At 34.8% G+C, this 14537-nt stretch overlaps 2 protein-coding genes across 4 annotated transcripts; one reads left to right on the top strand and one right to left on the bottom strand.

Annotated features, from left to right (window-relative positions):
- The first annotated feature begins 1569 nt into the window (after positions 1-1569).
- LOC101254515 (uncharacterized) lies at positions 1570-2397 on the top strand. Of its 2 annotated transcripts, none has more exons than XM_010327502.4 (2): positions 1570-1709; positions 1874-2397. In XM_010327502.4, the coding sequence occupies exon 2, from the start codon at positions 1893-1895 to the stop codon at positions 2229-2231; it is 339 nt and encodes a 112-aa protein (XP_010325804.1). In that variant the 5' UTR covers positions 1570-1709; positions 1874-1892; the 3' UTR covers positions 2232-2397. The 2 variants fall into 2 exon arrangements, with proteins under 2 accessions (XP_010325804.1, XP_010325803.1); XM_010327501.4 differs by having other exon boundaries at positions 1572-1709; positions 1881-2397.
- Positions 2398-4174: 1777 nt separating this feature from the next.
- Positions 4175-13763, bottom strand: LOC101254824 (protein DEFECTIVE IN EXINE FORMATION 1). Of its 2 annotated transcripts, none has more exons than XM_004246296.5 (13): positions 13365-13763; positions 11651-11761; positions 10759-10841; positions 10362-10479; positions 10115-10272; positions 7404-8041; positions 7248-7318; positions 6423-6679; positions 5813-5994; positions 5451-5734; positions 5235-5352; positions 4972-5154; positions 4175-4869 (listed from the first exon to the last, which is right to left on the bottom strand). In XM_004246296.5, the coding sequence occupies exons 1-13, from the start codon at positions 13496-13498 to the stop codon at positions 4552-4554; spliced, it is 2655 nt and encodes an 884-aa protein (XP_004246344.1). In that variant the 5' UTR covers positions 13499-13763; the 3' UTR covers positions 4175-4551. The 2 variants fall into 2 exon arrangements, with proteins under 2 accessions (XP_004246344.1, XP_069144968.1); XM_069288867.1 differs by having other exon boundaries at positions 11651-11783; positions 13365-13706.
- Between the last annotated feature and the right edge of the window lie 774 nt (positions 13764-14537).

Raw genomic sequence — 14537 nt, 5'->3', positions numbered from 1 at the left:
TTAAATGAGTAAATCATTCAACTAACTGGTTGTCCTCTCGTAATCATCAACCTAAGCATTCAAGTTTCTAAATGTTTTTCTCAAAAAACTCACTTAGGGTTCCTCTTCTCCATCAAGAACCCTAAATCTTCCATGTCAAAAATTCAAAATATAAAGAGAAACCTTCAATCCAAGATTTGCACAAGCTCTTCCACTCTAAGAACTCCACAAAGGGCTTCTTTTATCAAGATCAAGCAAAAAGTAAAAGATTTCATCAAAGAAAGCTAGTGTTCTTCCTTAGGCTTTAGAAAATGAAGTCTCCACCAAAGTTTTTCAACCCAATAGTTTTACAATCAGATATCAGGGCTATTCACAGTGTTGGACTAAGTTTGTATTCATGCCCTACATTTAAATTCAGTCAATAAAAGATAAATTTAGGGTACTATCCAAGGTTCCATGAATTTTGAATTTGCTTTGTGTTTTTTACTCTGAGTTCTAATTTCTCAACTATTGTGACTATGGTATGCAGGATTTTCATTAAGGGGTATCAACGGTTATAGTGATTAAAAGTTATAATGAGACTAGTAAAGGCTTGAACACATGACTTCATGGAGTCCCTAACCAATAGACTATACCTTTTAAATTTGTTTCAAGAGGTGTCGATTTATGTATTTATATTTATTAAACAAAAATTTGATCACTATATACAACGTAATTCTTCGACGAAGGGTAGGTCCGCCATTGATTATCACCTGAACCCTAGTTAATGAGATTTTTGTTGAAAGCTTTTGTCCGATTATTTCCTGTTCGATTATTTACATAAAATTGAACAAGTAGACACACGTGTCCTACATGACATGATACACATAGTTAGTCACGTAGGACACAAAATTGCCATGTAGAACAAATGAGTCTAACTATTCAATTTTATTCCAATTTAAGTGTCTATTAATACATATCCAAAACATGACATGATACACATAGTTAGTCATGTAGGATACAAAATTGTCATGTAGAACAAATAAGTTTAACTGTTCAATTTTATACTAATTTAAGTGTCTACTTATACATATTCAAAATAAAAGTCATGTTATCTATTAAAGCCAAATTAAGGGTCATGTTATATAATGTCTTCTTTTATTCCTTTTTTCTTTGGGTAGCAAAGATCCTAGTTATATTCAATTACCAATCCCCAAAGTTATCAAGTAACAAACTTGCCCCGGTGATATTCAATTACCAATCCCCAAAGTCATCAAGTAACAAACATCTTTTTTTAGTTACCCAACAAGTAACAAACATCTTTTTTTAGTTACCCAACAAGTAACAAACTAACAATAGGACAAAATGACAATGTTTCAACATGGAAAAAAAACAAGATAAAAATGGGACCAATCAACACATTTCTGAAATATCATAAATTCTTTTGCCATCACACATCTCTTGAAGAAAAAAAAAAAAAGACCATTTTACAAAAAAATTACTATTTTGAAGATGATAACTTCAAACCCACCTTTCCCTTTTTTATTTCTTTAATTTCCCAAACAAATAGTATTACCTAGTAAGGCCCACAATTTTACATCTTTTTTTAAAAAATAAAATAAATAAAATCACATACCTGGTCAACCACACCAATTTTTATTGGATCTTGCTGCTAAAGTTTGTGTTTTTGTCATACCCAGAACCTTAATTTGTTGATTAGATTTCTGGGTTTTTTGATTGTGAACTCCAAGGTATTGACCTTAGAGCCAAACCCCCCCAAGAAAATTGATTCAACTAAGCATTTTTGGGGTTTCTTGAACTGTTTTTCTTGATAAAATGTTTCTGTATTATTGATGATTGGTTCCAAGATCTGATTTTTAATCAAGAATTCCAATTTTTTGTTTGTTTGGTTAAGTTTGCAGTTTTGGGGAGCTATGAATTTCAGAAGCATGGAGGAATTTTGGCCTTACTACATGAATCAACACTCAAAACCAGCAACAAGGCGTTGGCATTTTCTTGGTACACTTTGCAGTATCTTATGCTTGGCTTACACCCTGCTGTTTAATAAGTGGTTTGTGATACTTGTGCCAATTCTTGGGTATGGCTTGGCTTGGTGTAGTCATTTTTTTGTTGAAGGGAATGTTCCTGCAACATTTGGACACCCTTTTTGGTCTTTGTTATGTGATTTCAAGATGTTTGGTTTAATGCTCACTGGTCAAATGGATAGAGAAATCAAAAGGCTTGGGAAAAGGCCTGTTTTACAGGTCTATTAATGTTCTTCTAAGCTCTCTTGTCTTTTTTCTTATGGATATACTTGTAAGTGCATCAACAAATGCTTTTTCTTTCTGTTCAGATTTACAGACTGATACTGGATTCTCTAGACTTGTATATAAATCTATTCTTGGTTGTCAACTTTGCAATGGAACGTGTTTTTTGCTATACTAGTTTTGTTCCTTGATGATACAAATCTAATGTAACCCCATGTTATGTATGACTTAAATTTTTTGATGCCACCAAGTAAGGGAGCGTAGCTCTTCTTAACTAACAAGGTCGAGGTTCAAATCCCAGCCGAGTCATAATTAAGTTTATCCCCATCTGCCTAAGCTTTGCTGGGCAAACTTACCTTGGTACCTGATGGGAGGTAGCAGGCACTTGGTGGAATAGTCAAGATGAACACAAGTTTCACCGGACACTGTTATTATTAAACGAGAATGTGATTTCGTTTTTGTTTAGAACTCAGTTGTCAAGAGAGGATTCAATTTACCATCCTTGGGCAAAGGTGGCCCAGCCACAGTATGGCAGTTTGCACTTACTCCCTTTGCTTGACTGACCTGATCGTGGACTGCTTAGAACCTCGACTAAGCTAAATTCCAACCTCAATGGTTCTGTAAAATCTTCTGTTATCTCTTCAATGAGTTAGAATTGGAAATAGTTTTTGAGTCATGATGACCAAACTCATCAGAAGAGTTGTTTTACCTTTGTTCTTTCATTTGGTTTTTGAAATTCTACTTTAACAGTTTGTTTAGTAGGAATTATTAGATATTCATTCTTAGTCGTCCCTTGGAGTACGTTATTAGATACTCATTCTTAGTCTCAAATGTTGTATATGCCTTGCCTTTTTACATGGGGAGAGGTACAAGTGCAAGTACATGGACCGTATGATGAATTCTTAGAAAGGTTTGTGCGAAGTTTTGTAGTCTTTTTGCCAATTTATGCAAGATAACCAACCTACATAAGGACCTGCAGCTTACAGGTTATTAGTTCAGTCACTCCAATTTCTACATTTTGTCGTAACATAACCGGCCCACTCTGAACTCTGAAGAACCCATAATTTATATATGTTTAAGGCTGGTGAGATGTTCCAACATATCCATTGTAGCTTATGTGTAAAACCTTGTCGTGGGAGAGTCTTTTCCCTTGAGGGTAAGCCACTAGAGAAAGGGGAGCCGGAGAGCTGATGGTTCAGGGGATTCTATCTCATAGAGTTCAGTTCCTAGTCTCAATCCATGTCCAGTATCTGCTCAAAAAACTTGTTTTATTGTAAAATACTCCTCATTATAGCTTCATGATTGGGTCGGCTGCTCAACTGACAAATCAAACTCATCCATTATGAGCTTCTCGATTCAATTTAACTCACTGTGATCTAGTTTGCCAGAAAAAAAAGCATGAAAAGATCGTTTTCCGAGGCAGGAGCATTGCCCTTGAAGAACTGTTCCACACATAGTTGTTTTTCGTATTCATGTGGTATCTGATCAGCTCAATCAAGAAAGGCATGTTGAATAGAGAGTTTGTTCTTTTTCAACCAATATTCATCTTACATTCTCCATTGGCACTTCTTTATGCATTCTCAAGGTCAAAATCTTTGTATTTTCATGACCCAGAATGTCGACATTGGTCATTGTAGACGTTAAACTAGGCACTTTGGAGTTTTGGTCTAAAATGTGGGTTAGGAGTCGAACTGAGAGTCCCATTTTAAATTAGAATTGAAATTTGTGTTTCATCTTAACACAAGATCGCATAAATCACATGTCTTGATTATCAATTAAAATCTCAACTATAATGAATTGACGTAATTGGTGAAGGAATATAAGCAGTTGAAGAAATCTACGATCTGCTCCAGCATATCAATTATGGTCTCTTCAATTGTAACGAGGCACGTAAAAACATTACCGGCAAAAGCATAAATGGTTCACTCAAACATACAAGATAAACAATCTGACAGAAGAACAATGTGGTTCAACTTAGCTCTATTGTCATCATACAGTACTAAAGTAAGAGTACAAAACTTATGAGAGAGATGAAAGTATCCGCCTCGGAACAAACATGTAGTTCCATAAATAATCATTGTTTACTCGAATGTGTCTAGCAATTATAAGTATGTTACACCTGGGGAAGGGTACAATAATGGCACAAACCAACTTGTATGCTCACAATTCAGATTCAGGTAGGATCAAAAGCAATTATCCCTTGTCCCTATACAGTTAAACGTACATCTACTCACAAAGGCCGTTGTCAGCTCAAAGTTCCAGCTAGAGAAGATGCCTCATTTCTATAACCCAAAGGAGATGTGTTATATTTTTTGTGAAAGCAACATCAGAGGTTGGTGTTTCGCGTAAATGATGGTAATGGCATGGCCTCTTGCGGACGAAGAATGACAAGCACACCAAGCATCCCCAGCATAGGAAGAACGAGAAGCCATTTTAACAGCTTATAATAATGAAAATGGAATGTCAAGGAGAAATCATCAGAGAAATATAGCCCATTTTTGTCAACCATCTCCACCAACACTGTACCAGCAGTCCTCACAGAAACAGTTGGCAGCATAAGCCGATGTTTTCCAGGTTGATTAAATATCTTATTTTGCTTAATAGTTCTATCACCTTGGTAATTGCCGGGTACTAACAAACTCACCTGTGTAGTAATTGAGAAATAAAAAAAGGACCATTACTCACCAGTAAGCAGTGAGAGAGATTAATAGAAGTCAAACTTGACTAGAAGGTAAAGCTCTTTTACCGTGACATTATATGGAGCTTGAGACCCAGATGGGTATCTGTATCTATCAAAAATTTCTATTTCAACCCAAAAGCTCTTGCCTTCTTCATCGCGGAAAGCTCTTGATGATGGAGTAACATAGACTCCCTCACGATCTAATCGATATGCAGCATTATTTCTCCCTTGGTTAGGTGATCTCCATGACTGCAGTTGATATCATGCAGATACTACTGATCAAAGATCTTAACCAAGCAAAGCCAAAAAAGGATGATCTTGTTGAGTACCTTGAGGGGATGATGTGGAGAAGGTGTCGAGAAACAGAAGACATTGCCATTCATGGTAGTCACAATAAGATCGAGGTCATCTCCACCATCAACATTGTCAGCCAAGACCATGCTGTATCTGTGAACAAAAGCAGAGAAAAGAAGATGTCCAAATATGGCTTTTTTAAAAAGAGAACAGAAGAAAATAGAAATAGAGAATCTAAGGATATATATTACGATGTTTCACCGATGTCTACAACATCAGCACATGATGTAGGTCCGTCTATGAGATACAAGTAACCATCAAATGATGTAGTGACAATTGTAAGCCCTTTTTTCTTTTGCCCATGTTTGGTCAAATCAACAAGAAGAACTTGATTCATCACTCTACCATGAGTCCTGTAAGGATATGGGCGTATAATGGAGCCATCCTTGCCACTGAGAACATAAATATTCCCTGAAACTGTTGGAACAACGATATCGGTATGGCCATCCCCATCCACATCACCAACGGCAGGTCCCTGGGGTTTTAAAAGTTTTGCATTCATATCACACTCCGCCTAGTTGAAAATTTGTGGAGACAGGAAACCATAGTATACCTGAGGAACAAGGCTTTTAAGATGGTTTTCCCAAATTTCTTTGCCCTGTGCAGTCCATGCAGCAACATTCCCATGTGAATCTGTAGTAACTAGTTCAATCTTGCCATCGTCATTTATATCAGCTGCAATTACTGCTCCTTGGATGTCAGCCATTTCAAGAGGAAACTTATCCCTCACTTTCCCTGACACAGTAAATCTTTAAGCCTTCAAAACATTATGATGATGCACAATAATATTTTTGCTTTGAAATGGTAAAGGCTATGATGCACAATAATATATATAGATCAGACTACAAAAGGATGCTCTTGCTTATTCCTCTACAAGATAGACGTGTATACAACCCACGTCAATGGATAAAGTTGCACCAATCAACTACCTATTGGTTTCAACCAGGAACTACCTCAAACTCATGGGCTTAATCAATCTAAAAGGAAAGCTAGCAGGGAAAGGGCACATGCAAGCTTTAGAAGAAAATGGCACAAAGTAAAAATATCATGACATAAAAGGGGTATTTACTTTTCAGGTGGATCATAGAAATTTGAAAGTTTAAAGATGCTTGAAAAGTATATAGTAACATGACAAGAAGATAAAACAAATGAAGACAGATTACCCTTGTGATCCAAGACATAAAACAATCCATAAGAGGTCCCAACTAGAATGTCCAAATTTCCATCACCATCCAAATCAACTACCGTAGGGGAAGAGTGGATGTAGGGACGGAAGTTCCCTGAGTCAGTACTTAGGTCCAGTTGTTGAGTCCATTTAACTTGCTTGGTATCTAGATTAAAAACAACAATACCACCAGATACATATTTTCCAATCTCAATGTCTCCAAGCTCCTTCGAATGCTCCGAATTTTGGTAGTACCTGTTGATTAAAGATCAGTCGGCAGTGACATATGCACTAGACGAAACTAGCAATAGTTGTTGCCAATGCTAGTAGACACCTAAAATGAAGCAAACAAAGGGGTATACATCGACATAAAACTAAGACATGAGTTACTACAAAGCACATGTGTTCCATAAGAAATTTAAGCGTCCTCAATTAGCAAAGATGAGAGACATCAAGGAAGTAGTGGCTGAGACACAAATAACCACTCAAGCTGTTAAGACTCTACGAATTGCACTATTTGTTAGAGCTAAACTGTGCTTTGAAATCAACCTATCCAATGAAGAGCTGATTCAAGATTAGTAACAACCTAACCAGCATGTTCAACAAGCCTAGCAACGATCAGATTATAGATAAGAACCGCTTTCCCGAAAGCTAACATGTTTTGCAAGTGACAATTTAAAAAACATGTTTTGCAGTTTTCATAAGCACGCACTGCACCAGGAAAATATAGTAACTTTCTAACGACACAATAAATGAAGCAATCAGCAAAGCGAAACAAGACAGCATTACGAACAAAAGCAGCACTTCATAAGAGAGAACTTACTCATGGTCAAAGAAATAGGAAACTGCAACAATCATCTCTGACACCCCATCATTGTCAATGTCTGCTATGACCTGATACAAATGATAAGACCCTTAAAAGTATAAACCCATCAGGATCATAATAAATATCTATCATATAACCTTGTAAAAAACTTACAGGCGTACACAAAACATGAGCATCAATAGCCACATAATCCTCTACTTTCTCATGCTCTGGCTCCTGAAATTCTTCATCATCCCACGCGTGCTCATCAACGTAATCATCATAATCGTAATTATACTCATCTGCCAACTCATCACTGTCACGAAATAACTCAAAAGATGAATCAGCATCCGCTTCTAGACCTTCTTCATTTTCCACAGTTGCAGCTTGAACATCTTCCTCAGCTCTTTTTGACACGCCATCTTCAAGAAGCCTTCTTCCGGTATTGGTTCCATTTACCATATTCCTAATTTTCTCATTTTCAGAACTCAGAATACTATTGTTTAAGTTAGCCATGTTAGTTTCTGCATCATCTAAAATGTTATTTTTTCCCTTTTGGTCCTCTAAATTAGAAGAGTTGTCATGTGAAACTTCTGATGGCAAAGATATTGAAGCATTAAATGCATCATGGTGGACTTCTTCCACAACAGAATGTGTCTCGTTGTGAACAGCCGATGCTGTAGAGTCTGAATGGTTGCCACTGTGAGTAGATGCATCATGGTGGACTTCTTCCAGAACAGAATGTGTCTCATTGTGAAAAGCTGATGCTGTAGAGTCTGAATGGTTGCCACTGTGACTAGATGAATTATGACCTAAAAGAAAATTTTCACATCTATGATATGTCATAGGATATAGTAAAAGTTGATGCAGGTCAAACCCATGGCTTTCCACTTCAAGAGGCCATAGGGATTATCATACGACGGGAAATGTTTATTAAATGACATGCATGAATATCTCCTGAAACACAAAGATATGATCACTTCAAGAAACTAGTCATTCCATAGTAGCTTGTTAAATCTAAATAGATACTGAAGGCTGAATCCAGGCTAAATCTCACTGGAAAACACTGAAATATGAAAAAACATATAAACAGGGAGCGCTTTAAGTCTAAGGCTGGGCAACGGAATGGGATGTTCTGGTACCGGTCCGGTTCGGTTGCCTACGGGACGGAATAGGACATCCGGAACCGGGGCACGGAACGGAACCGAGGTTTGGTACCGGTACCGGTTTACTCCGGTTTTGGTCCGGTTCGGTCCGGTTCTGATTAATTAATTTATATTAAATATTTATAAATTATAATTTATATTTTATATTAACTAATAAAACTACCCAAGTAACCTAACTATCCCCTATTAGTATTACATTAGTATTACATTCGAGACTTAGGGCCCGTTTGGATGGGCTTAATAAAAGTAGCTTTAAAAAAGTACTTTTGAAAGTGCTGAAACTTATTTTTAAAATAAGCAGTTATGTGTTTGGATAAAAGTGCTGAAGTTGCTATGCCAAACGTGAAAAGGGAAAAATGGAAGAAAGAGATGTTAGGGTTATGTGAGTAATTTGGAGATTGTATAAAAATATTAAGGGCAAAAAGATAAAAATATGGTCAACTTAAAACAGCTTATAAGCTAAAAATAAAAAAGCACCCCTACCCCAGCTTTTAACTTTTGGCTTAAAATAAGTTTTTTTTAACTTAAAATAAGTTATTTTGAGTATTGTCAAACAGCTAAATAAGTCAAAACCCAACTTTTTAAGTCAGTTTGACCAGCTTTTAAGCTGAGCCAAACAGGCTCTTAGTTGAAATAGAACCCTTCCTCGAAGGTGGTTGCGTAAACTATGCACTTTACTAATAGCTGTAAATTGAAATTGTAATTTGTAATACAAATTTTAATAAATTAAATTGATATTTTTTTATTTGTGTAGTTGTTTTATCCTTATTTTTATTTAATTTTTTAAAATTACAAATTTAATTTGTTTAAATTGCAAGTTATAAATATAACTTATAAATTATAACATATTAATAAATAATAAGTAATAACTTATAAACTCCAAAAGATATAAATCTTGAAAACTTAATTAGACTTAACCTGCAAACTTAATAAGTAAAAAGTTTTAAAAAACAATCTTTAAAATAAACTTAAGTAAAAAATTACATCATAAATTTAAAAACTATTAATTTAAATTTAGAAAAATAAAATAAAAATTCATATTTTCATAATTCAAAAAAAATATTTTTTGAAATAACTAGATGTGTCATCCCGTTTCATTCCGGTTCCATCCCGGTATATAGTGGGACGGGACAGAACCGAGTATCCATCCCGGTAATTCCAGTCCGGTTCATCCCGGTACCGGTCAACTCACCGGTCAACTCGTCCCGTTCCGGTCCATTGCCCAGTCTTATTTAAGTCCATGAAACATGATAAGATACCCAATTATAGATGAAATGTTACCCAAGGTACCAAAATACAAGTGACAAACCATAATACATACTAGAAGAAAGAATTCAAACTGGATAATTTATAGTTTAAGAGGCAGTAAATTTTGATCCCAGCACTATTAACTTATGAAATTAATGAATGAAAATAAATTTCTGCTGCTTCAGACTTCTAACAAGTGTCATGAGCACACTTGGAAAAGAAAAGATCACTGCGATCCTATTCTGGTTCAGTTTTGTATATGTAAGGAAAACAAACAGGCATTAAAAGAGGAAAGAAAGATATATCAATGGAAAATTTCCAGAATTTCTATGCCCATTTTGAGTTGCACGTACATACCTAGTGAAGTCCAACTAAGTGAGGTCTAGGGAGGTAGAATCTACACAAACCTTACCACTACCTCATGGAGGTAGAGATGCATTTGACTTGCACGTAAAAAAGGGAAATACTTACGGACTACAGATTCCATCAGGTGCTCCTGGATTAGTTGGTCATCGTGGACATCCGGATGAGAACGGTCCACAGGGACTGAATTCAAACCCACATACCAATTCTTTTTGACCTTCAACCGAGGAATCTCAAGTTTATCAGACATCAAGTATCCTGACACCCTATTTAGATGCCAACCATGTCATGTTGAATCAAGAAAATATCTGATTACTAAAAGAAGACAATATAAAGAAAGATGCTGTAGCATTACCTGAAAAAGAGCACCTCACCATTGTAGGTGGCCAAACCGATTTCCCTCACTCCATCCTTGTCAATGTCATACAGTAAAGGACTGGAATGAATGGTAGATTGATGAAAAGCTGGCCATCCTGATAAGGTGAAGTAATATAATTAACATAAATATCATCCCCGTTTTACATAATTCTCACATTTCATGAGTATTCTTCAATAAAAATATTCATATAACACATTATTTTGTCCTTCGATATGCCAAATTTGAATTCAGATCCAATTTATAAGCTAGTTTGGGTGACTGTGCACCAGGTACGGGGTATTTCCAGTCTTCCGTGGCAACCAAATAGTTCTCATTTAAATTTTCATAGAAGTGCTTGAATTTACTCTCACTACCAACATCCCACAAATTATACCTGGCAGTTTATCTCCATCAGAACCTTCCAGAACTTCCAAGTAATGAACAAACGAAGGTACTATAACCTCAAGCTTCCCATCACTAACATAGAAATTGAAAATATTGTTAGGATGAATAAATGAGCCAAAAGGAATAGATTAAGAAAACATTGCAATGATATGTTAAACTCCAAAAAATCATAGTCGTCAAATTTGGTAGAACTGGTATAATGGTACATTTTGCTTTTATTAATCTCTTTGATGCGAGGGGAGTGTGCTTGAAGACACACTCACTTACCATGTAAATTCACTGGTTATCTCTCTTATAAATTCCAGCCACCAGAACAAAGAAAATCAATATGATTAACTTTCTTTTTTCTCTTTCATCACAGTTCCACTGATTAAACAAGTTTGTGACAGTAAGTTAATGCAGAACTCTTAAAACTAAAGAATCACAATCCAAGAAACAAATACAGAACATGTCAAACAAAATAAATTACAGAACAAAGAAAATTCCAGCCACCAGAACAAAGAAAATCAATATGTTTAACTTTCTTTTTTCTATTTCATCACTGTTCCATTGATTAAACAAGGTTTGTGACAGTAAGTTAATGCAGAACTCTTACCACTAAAGAATCACAATCCAAGAAACAAATACAGAACATGTCAAACAAAATAAATTACAGAACAAAAATCAGAACAAAGAAAATTCCAGCCACCAGAACAAAGAAAATCAATATGATTAACTTTCTTTTTTCTCTTTCATCACAGTTCCATTGATTAAACAAGTTTGTGACAGTAAGTTAATGCAGAACTCTTACCACTAAAGAATCACAATCCAAGAAACAAATACAGAACATGTCAAACAAAATAAAATTACAGAACAAAAATCAGAAGCTTGTATCATGTTACCTGTTAATGTCAGCTATCAAGGGCGAGGCATACACGCTAGAACTAACTTCTGTCTGCCATCTTAGCTCCAAATGCTGGGGGCATTGTGTATTCAGCAATTCATCCTCATCTCTGCAGAATACATTTTAAAGAACTGAACAATTTTTTAATTGTCTTGTTGATAAGCAAAAAAGTTGAAGCATTTTTTAACCATTTCTCTCATGATGTCAAATAAAAAACAGAGAAGGGAAGAATTTCCATACAAACTGGAACTTCATAGGTCCACCAAAAAAGAAACTAAGAATGCGAGCATATTCCCCAAACAGAAAAGGATTAAAAAATGTCCCTAAATTATTAGAAATGGCTCTAAATTCTCCTCCTTCCACTTAAAGGGTGAAAATGCCTTTAATGTCTTAGAAATGGCTCAAAAATACTCTCCTTACACCTATTGGAACAAGCTTGCCCCTAAAGTTATTTTCAGGCATAAAACTGACCCTTCAATAACGACAAAATTATATGAAATTTAATCAAATACGTGGACTTATTTATTGGTCCCATAAAATTTGAACTAGCATATATTGCGATGTCATTTCTTTCAAAAATTTGAGCATTGCGGGGCTGCTTATCTCAAGCTTAGTATTTACAAAAAGTTTATATATTGTATATATCACAATTCACAATTATGTCAGTACTTGAGAGCCAGCCATAAGCATCCATTTTTCATGGGACCATGGGAGTTGATGATAGTTTAATTATCAACTAAATAGATCTCATTGTGAGAACTAGTGAAGGTCATGGGCACGTATTTAATGAAGGCCACATATTTAGTTAAAATTTAAGGATATACTTTATCCAATAGGTGGAACTTGGAAGAGGCATTTTTGAGCCACTTCTACTACATTAAGGATATTTTTTATCCAATATGTGGAAGAGGGTCAAATTTATCCAATAGATGGAAGGAAGACATTTTTTACCCTTTTCCGTTCCTCAAACATACAGTCTCAACTTTATTTTAATCCGCAAGAGCTCTTACTGCTTTCTTAGTCTATCATCAACTAACTGCAAATATCGCTAAACACGGTTTGACACTGATAAAAGAAAAATCACGAAAATAAGTAGAGAAATTTCCAATAATTACTACTCCGGTACTCCCTCCTTTCCAAAAAGAATGGCACATTTCCATATCAATCTATTCCAAAATGAATGACACATTTCTAAATTCAGAAATGATTTAACTTGAACTTTTCATTTTACCCTTAATAAGAAGCTTTTATTATCACAGAAATGGTATGGCATATTTAAAACCAGCAGTTTCAAAAGCTTTATAACAACACAGTTGTTCCGACCACAAGTTTCAAAACTATTCCCTTTTGTCGTAAACTTTGTAGCCAATCAACCTATGTCGTATAAATTGAAATAGGAAGAGTATAAACAACAAGGAAGCAAGAGTTGAAAACAAACATCTCTCTTACAACAACATTAAATCAGCATACAAATTTTCCATGGTGCGTCTAACTGAATATAAAAGAGATTGACTGAACTCCAAATATAGCTACACAAAATAGGAGATTGATCAAAATACACGCTAATACACACAACAAATACTCATTAAACACTAAAGAATACAAATGCAGCTAAAATTACAACCAAAAATTAGCATTACAGTCAAATCAACAAATTTTCCACAGCACTTGCAAGTAAACACATAGGAGATTGAAGTGAATCGAAACATTACATATTTGGATAAGCACTGGAATCATCTGTAGCTTCTCGTTCTCTGAATTTGTTCGTCTTCGTTTCCTCCGATTGCAAATGAGAGAAATTCGACGAAAGGATGAGAAAACAGAGTAAAAAAACCCTAGTTTTCATCTAGATCGTCGATTTGAATCACAATTTTCGCAATTTTGATTAACTAAATCTTCGAAAATACAAAAAAAAATTGAAGTGAAATTTAACGAGAATCGAAGAGTTTTACTAAAACCCTAACAATTAGGGGGTTTTTCCAGAGGATTTACGAGAGATTGAAGGGTGAAGAATTTTGGAGCTGAAATCAGGAAGTTGCAGAGCTAAAATAGTCAAAATGCTTCTTCAGTTTAAGTTTGATAATAATAAAAAAGTAACCCTTAATTTGGATAAATTTGCAATTTTAGTATACAATATTTTCTTAATGGCTAATATATCATAATCTAAATTCGGAGATTGATTTTAGATTTATTATTTTATTCTAAAATAATTTTCTAATATAGAATCATATATTTATATAAAAGAAAATCCTAGGTTCGCCTACGTAGCACTAACACAGGCAAAAATTTCCTTTTAATTTTTTTTATTTCTAGAACTAGTCTTTCTCTTTCATGAAAAGTTGCGACTTCTTTGAAAAATTATGACTTTTATGAAAAAATGCGACTTCTTTGAAAAGATGTGACTTCAATGAAAAGTTGCGACTTCAATGAAGAGTTGCGACTTTAATGAATAGTTGCGACTTCTTTCAAAAGTCGTGACTTTTATGAAAAGTTGCGACTTTTATGAAAGGTTGTTAACTTTCCAAAGAGTTGCAATTTTTTCAAATAGTTGTAACATTTTCGATAAGGCACAATAAATATTTGTTCACACTACCATTTGTTGTCTATAAATAGAGTAATTTCTTCTCATTTTAAAACAACAAAAAATTCTAATCTTCCTCTTCTACTTGCGTAAAATTAAATATTCGTGTGCGTTGATCTTGTTCGGTGACATATTGATACCAGTATTTTTGTATCAATAAATTGGTGAATAAAATTGTTTCATCCTGAGAAGATGTAATTCTTAAAACCTATGGTATTGGAGAGGAACAGTTTTCTTAAATGGACATTGTGCATTCAATAGATTCAATTTTTTTTCTAGTTCATCTATTTTTACATATCCTTGT

Source organism: Solanum lycopersicum, chromosome 9, assembly GCF_036512215.1.
Source record: "Solanum lycopersicum chromosome 9, SLM_r2.1".
In the NCBI taxonomy this organism is placed as follows: domain Eukaryota; kingdom Viridiplantae; phylum Streptophyta; class Magnoliopsida; order Solanales; family Solanaceae; genus Solanum; species Solanum lycopersicum.
The sequence above is the reverse complement of the archived record's forward strand: the minus strand, read 5'-3'. Positions and strand labels throughout refer to the sequence as shown.

Bases quoted from the DNA above. Each gene is read 5' to 3' on its own strand.
- LOC101254515 (XM_010327502.4), top strand. From the start codon at position 1,893: ATGAATTTCAGAAGCATGGAGGAATTTTGGCCTTACTACATGAATCAA.
- LOC101254824 (XM_004246296.5), bottom strand. From the start codon at position 13,498: ATGAAAACTAGGGTTTTTTTACTCTGTTTTCTCATCCTTTCGTCGAAT. The intron at 8,042-10,114 runs GTAAGTATTTCC...ATTTTCTTTTAG, and splicing joins CCTGATGGAATCTGTAGTCC to GTCATAATTCATCTAGTCAC. The intron at 5,353-5,450 runs GTAATATATATC...TTTTGTTCACAG, and splicing joins GTAGACATCGGTGAAACATC to ATACAGCATGGTCTTGGCTG.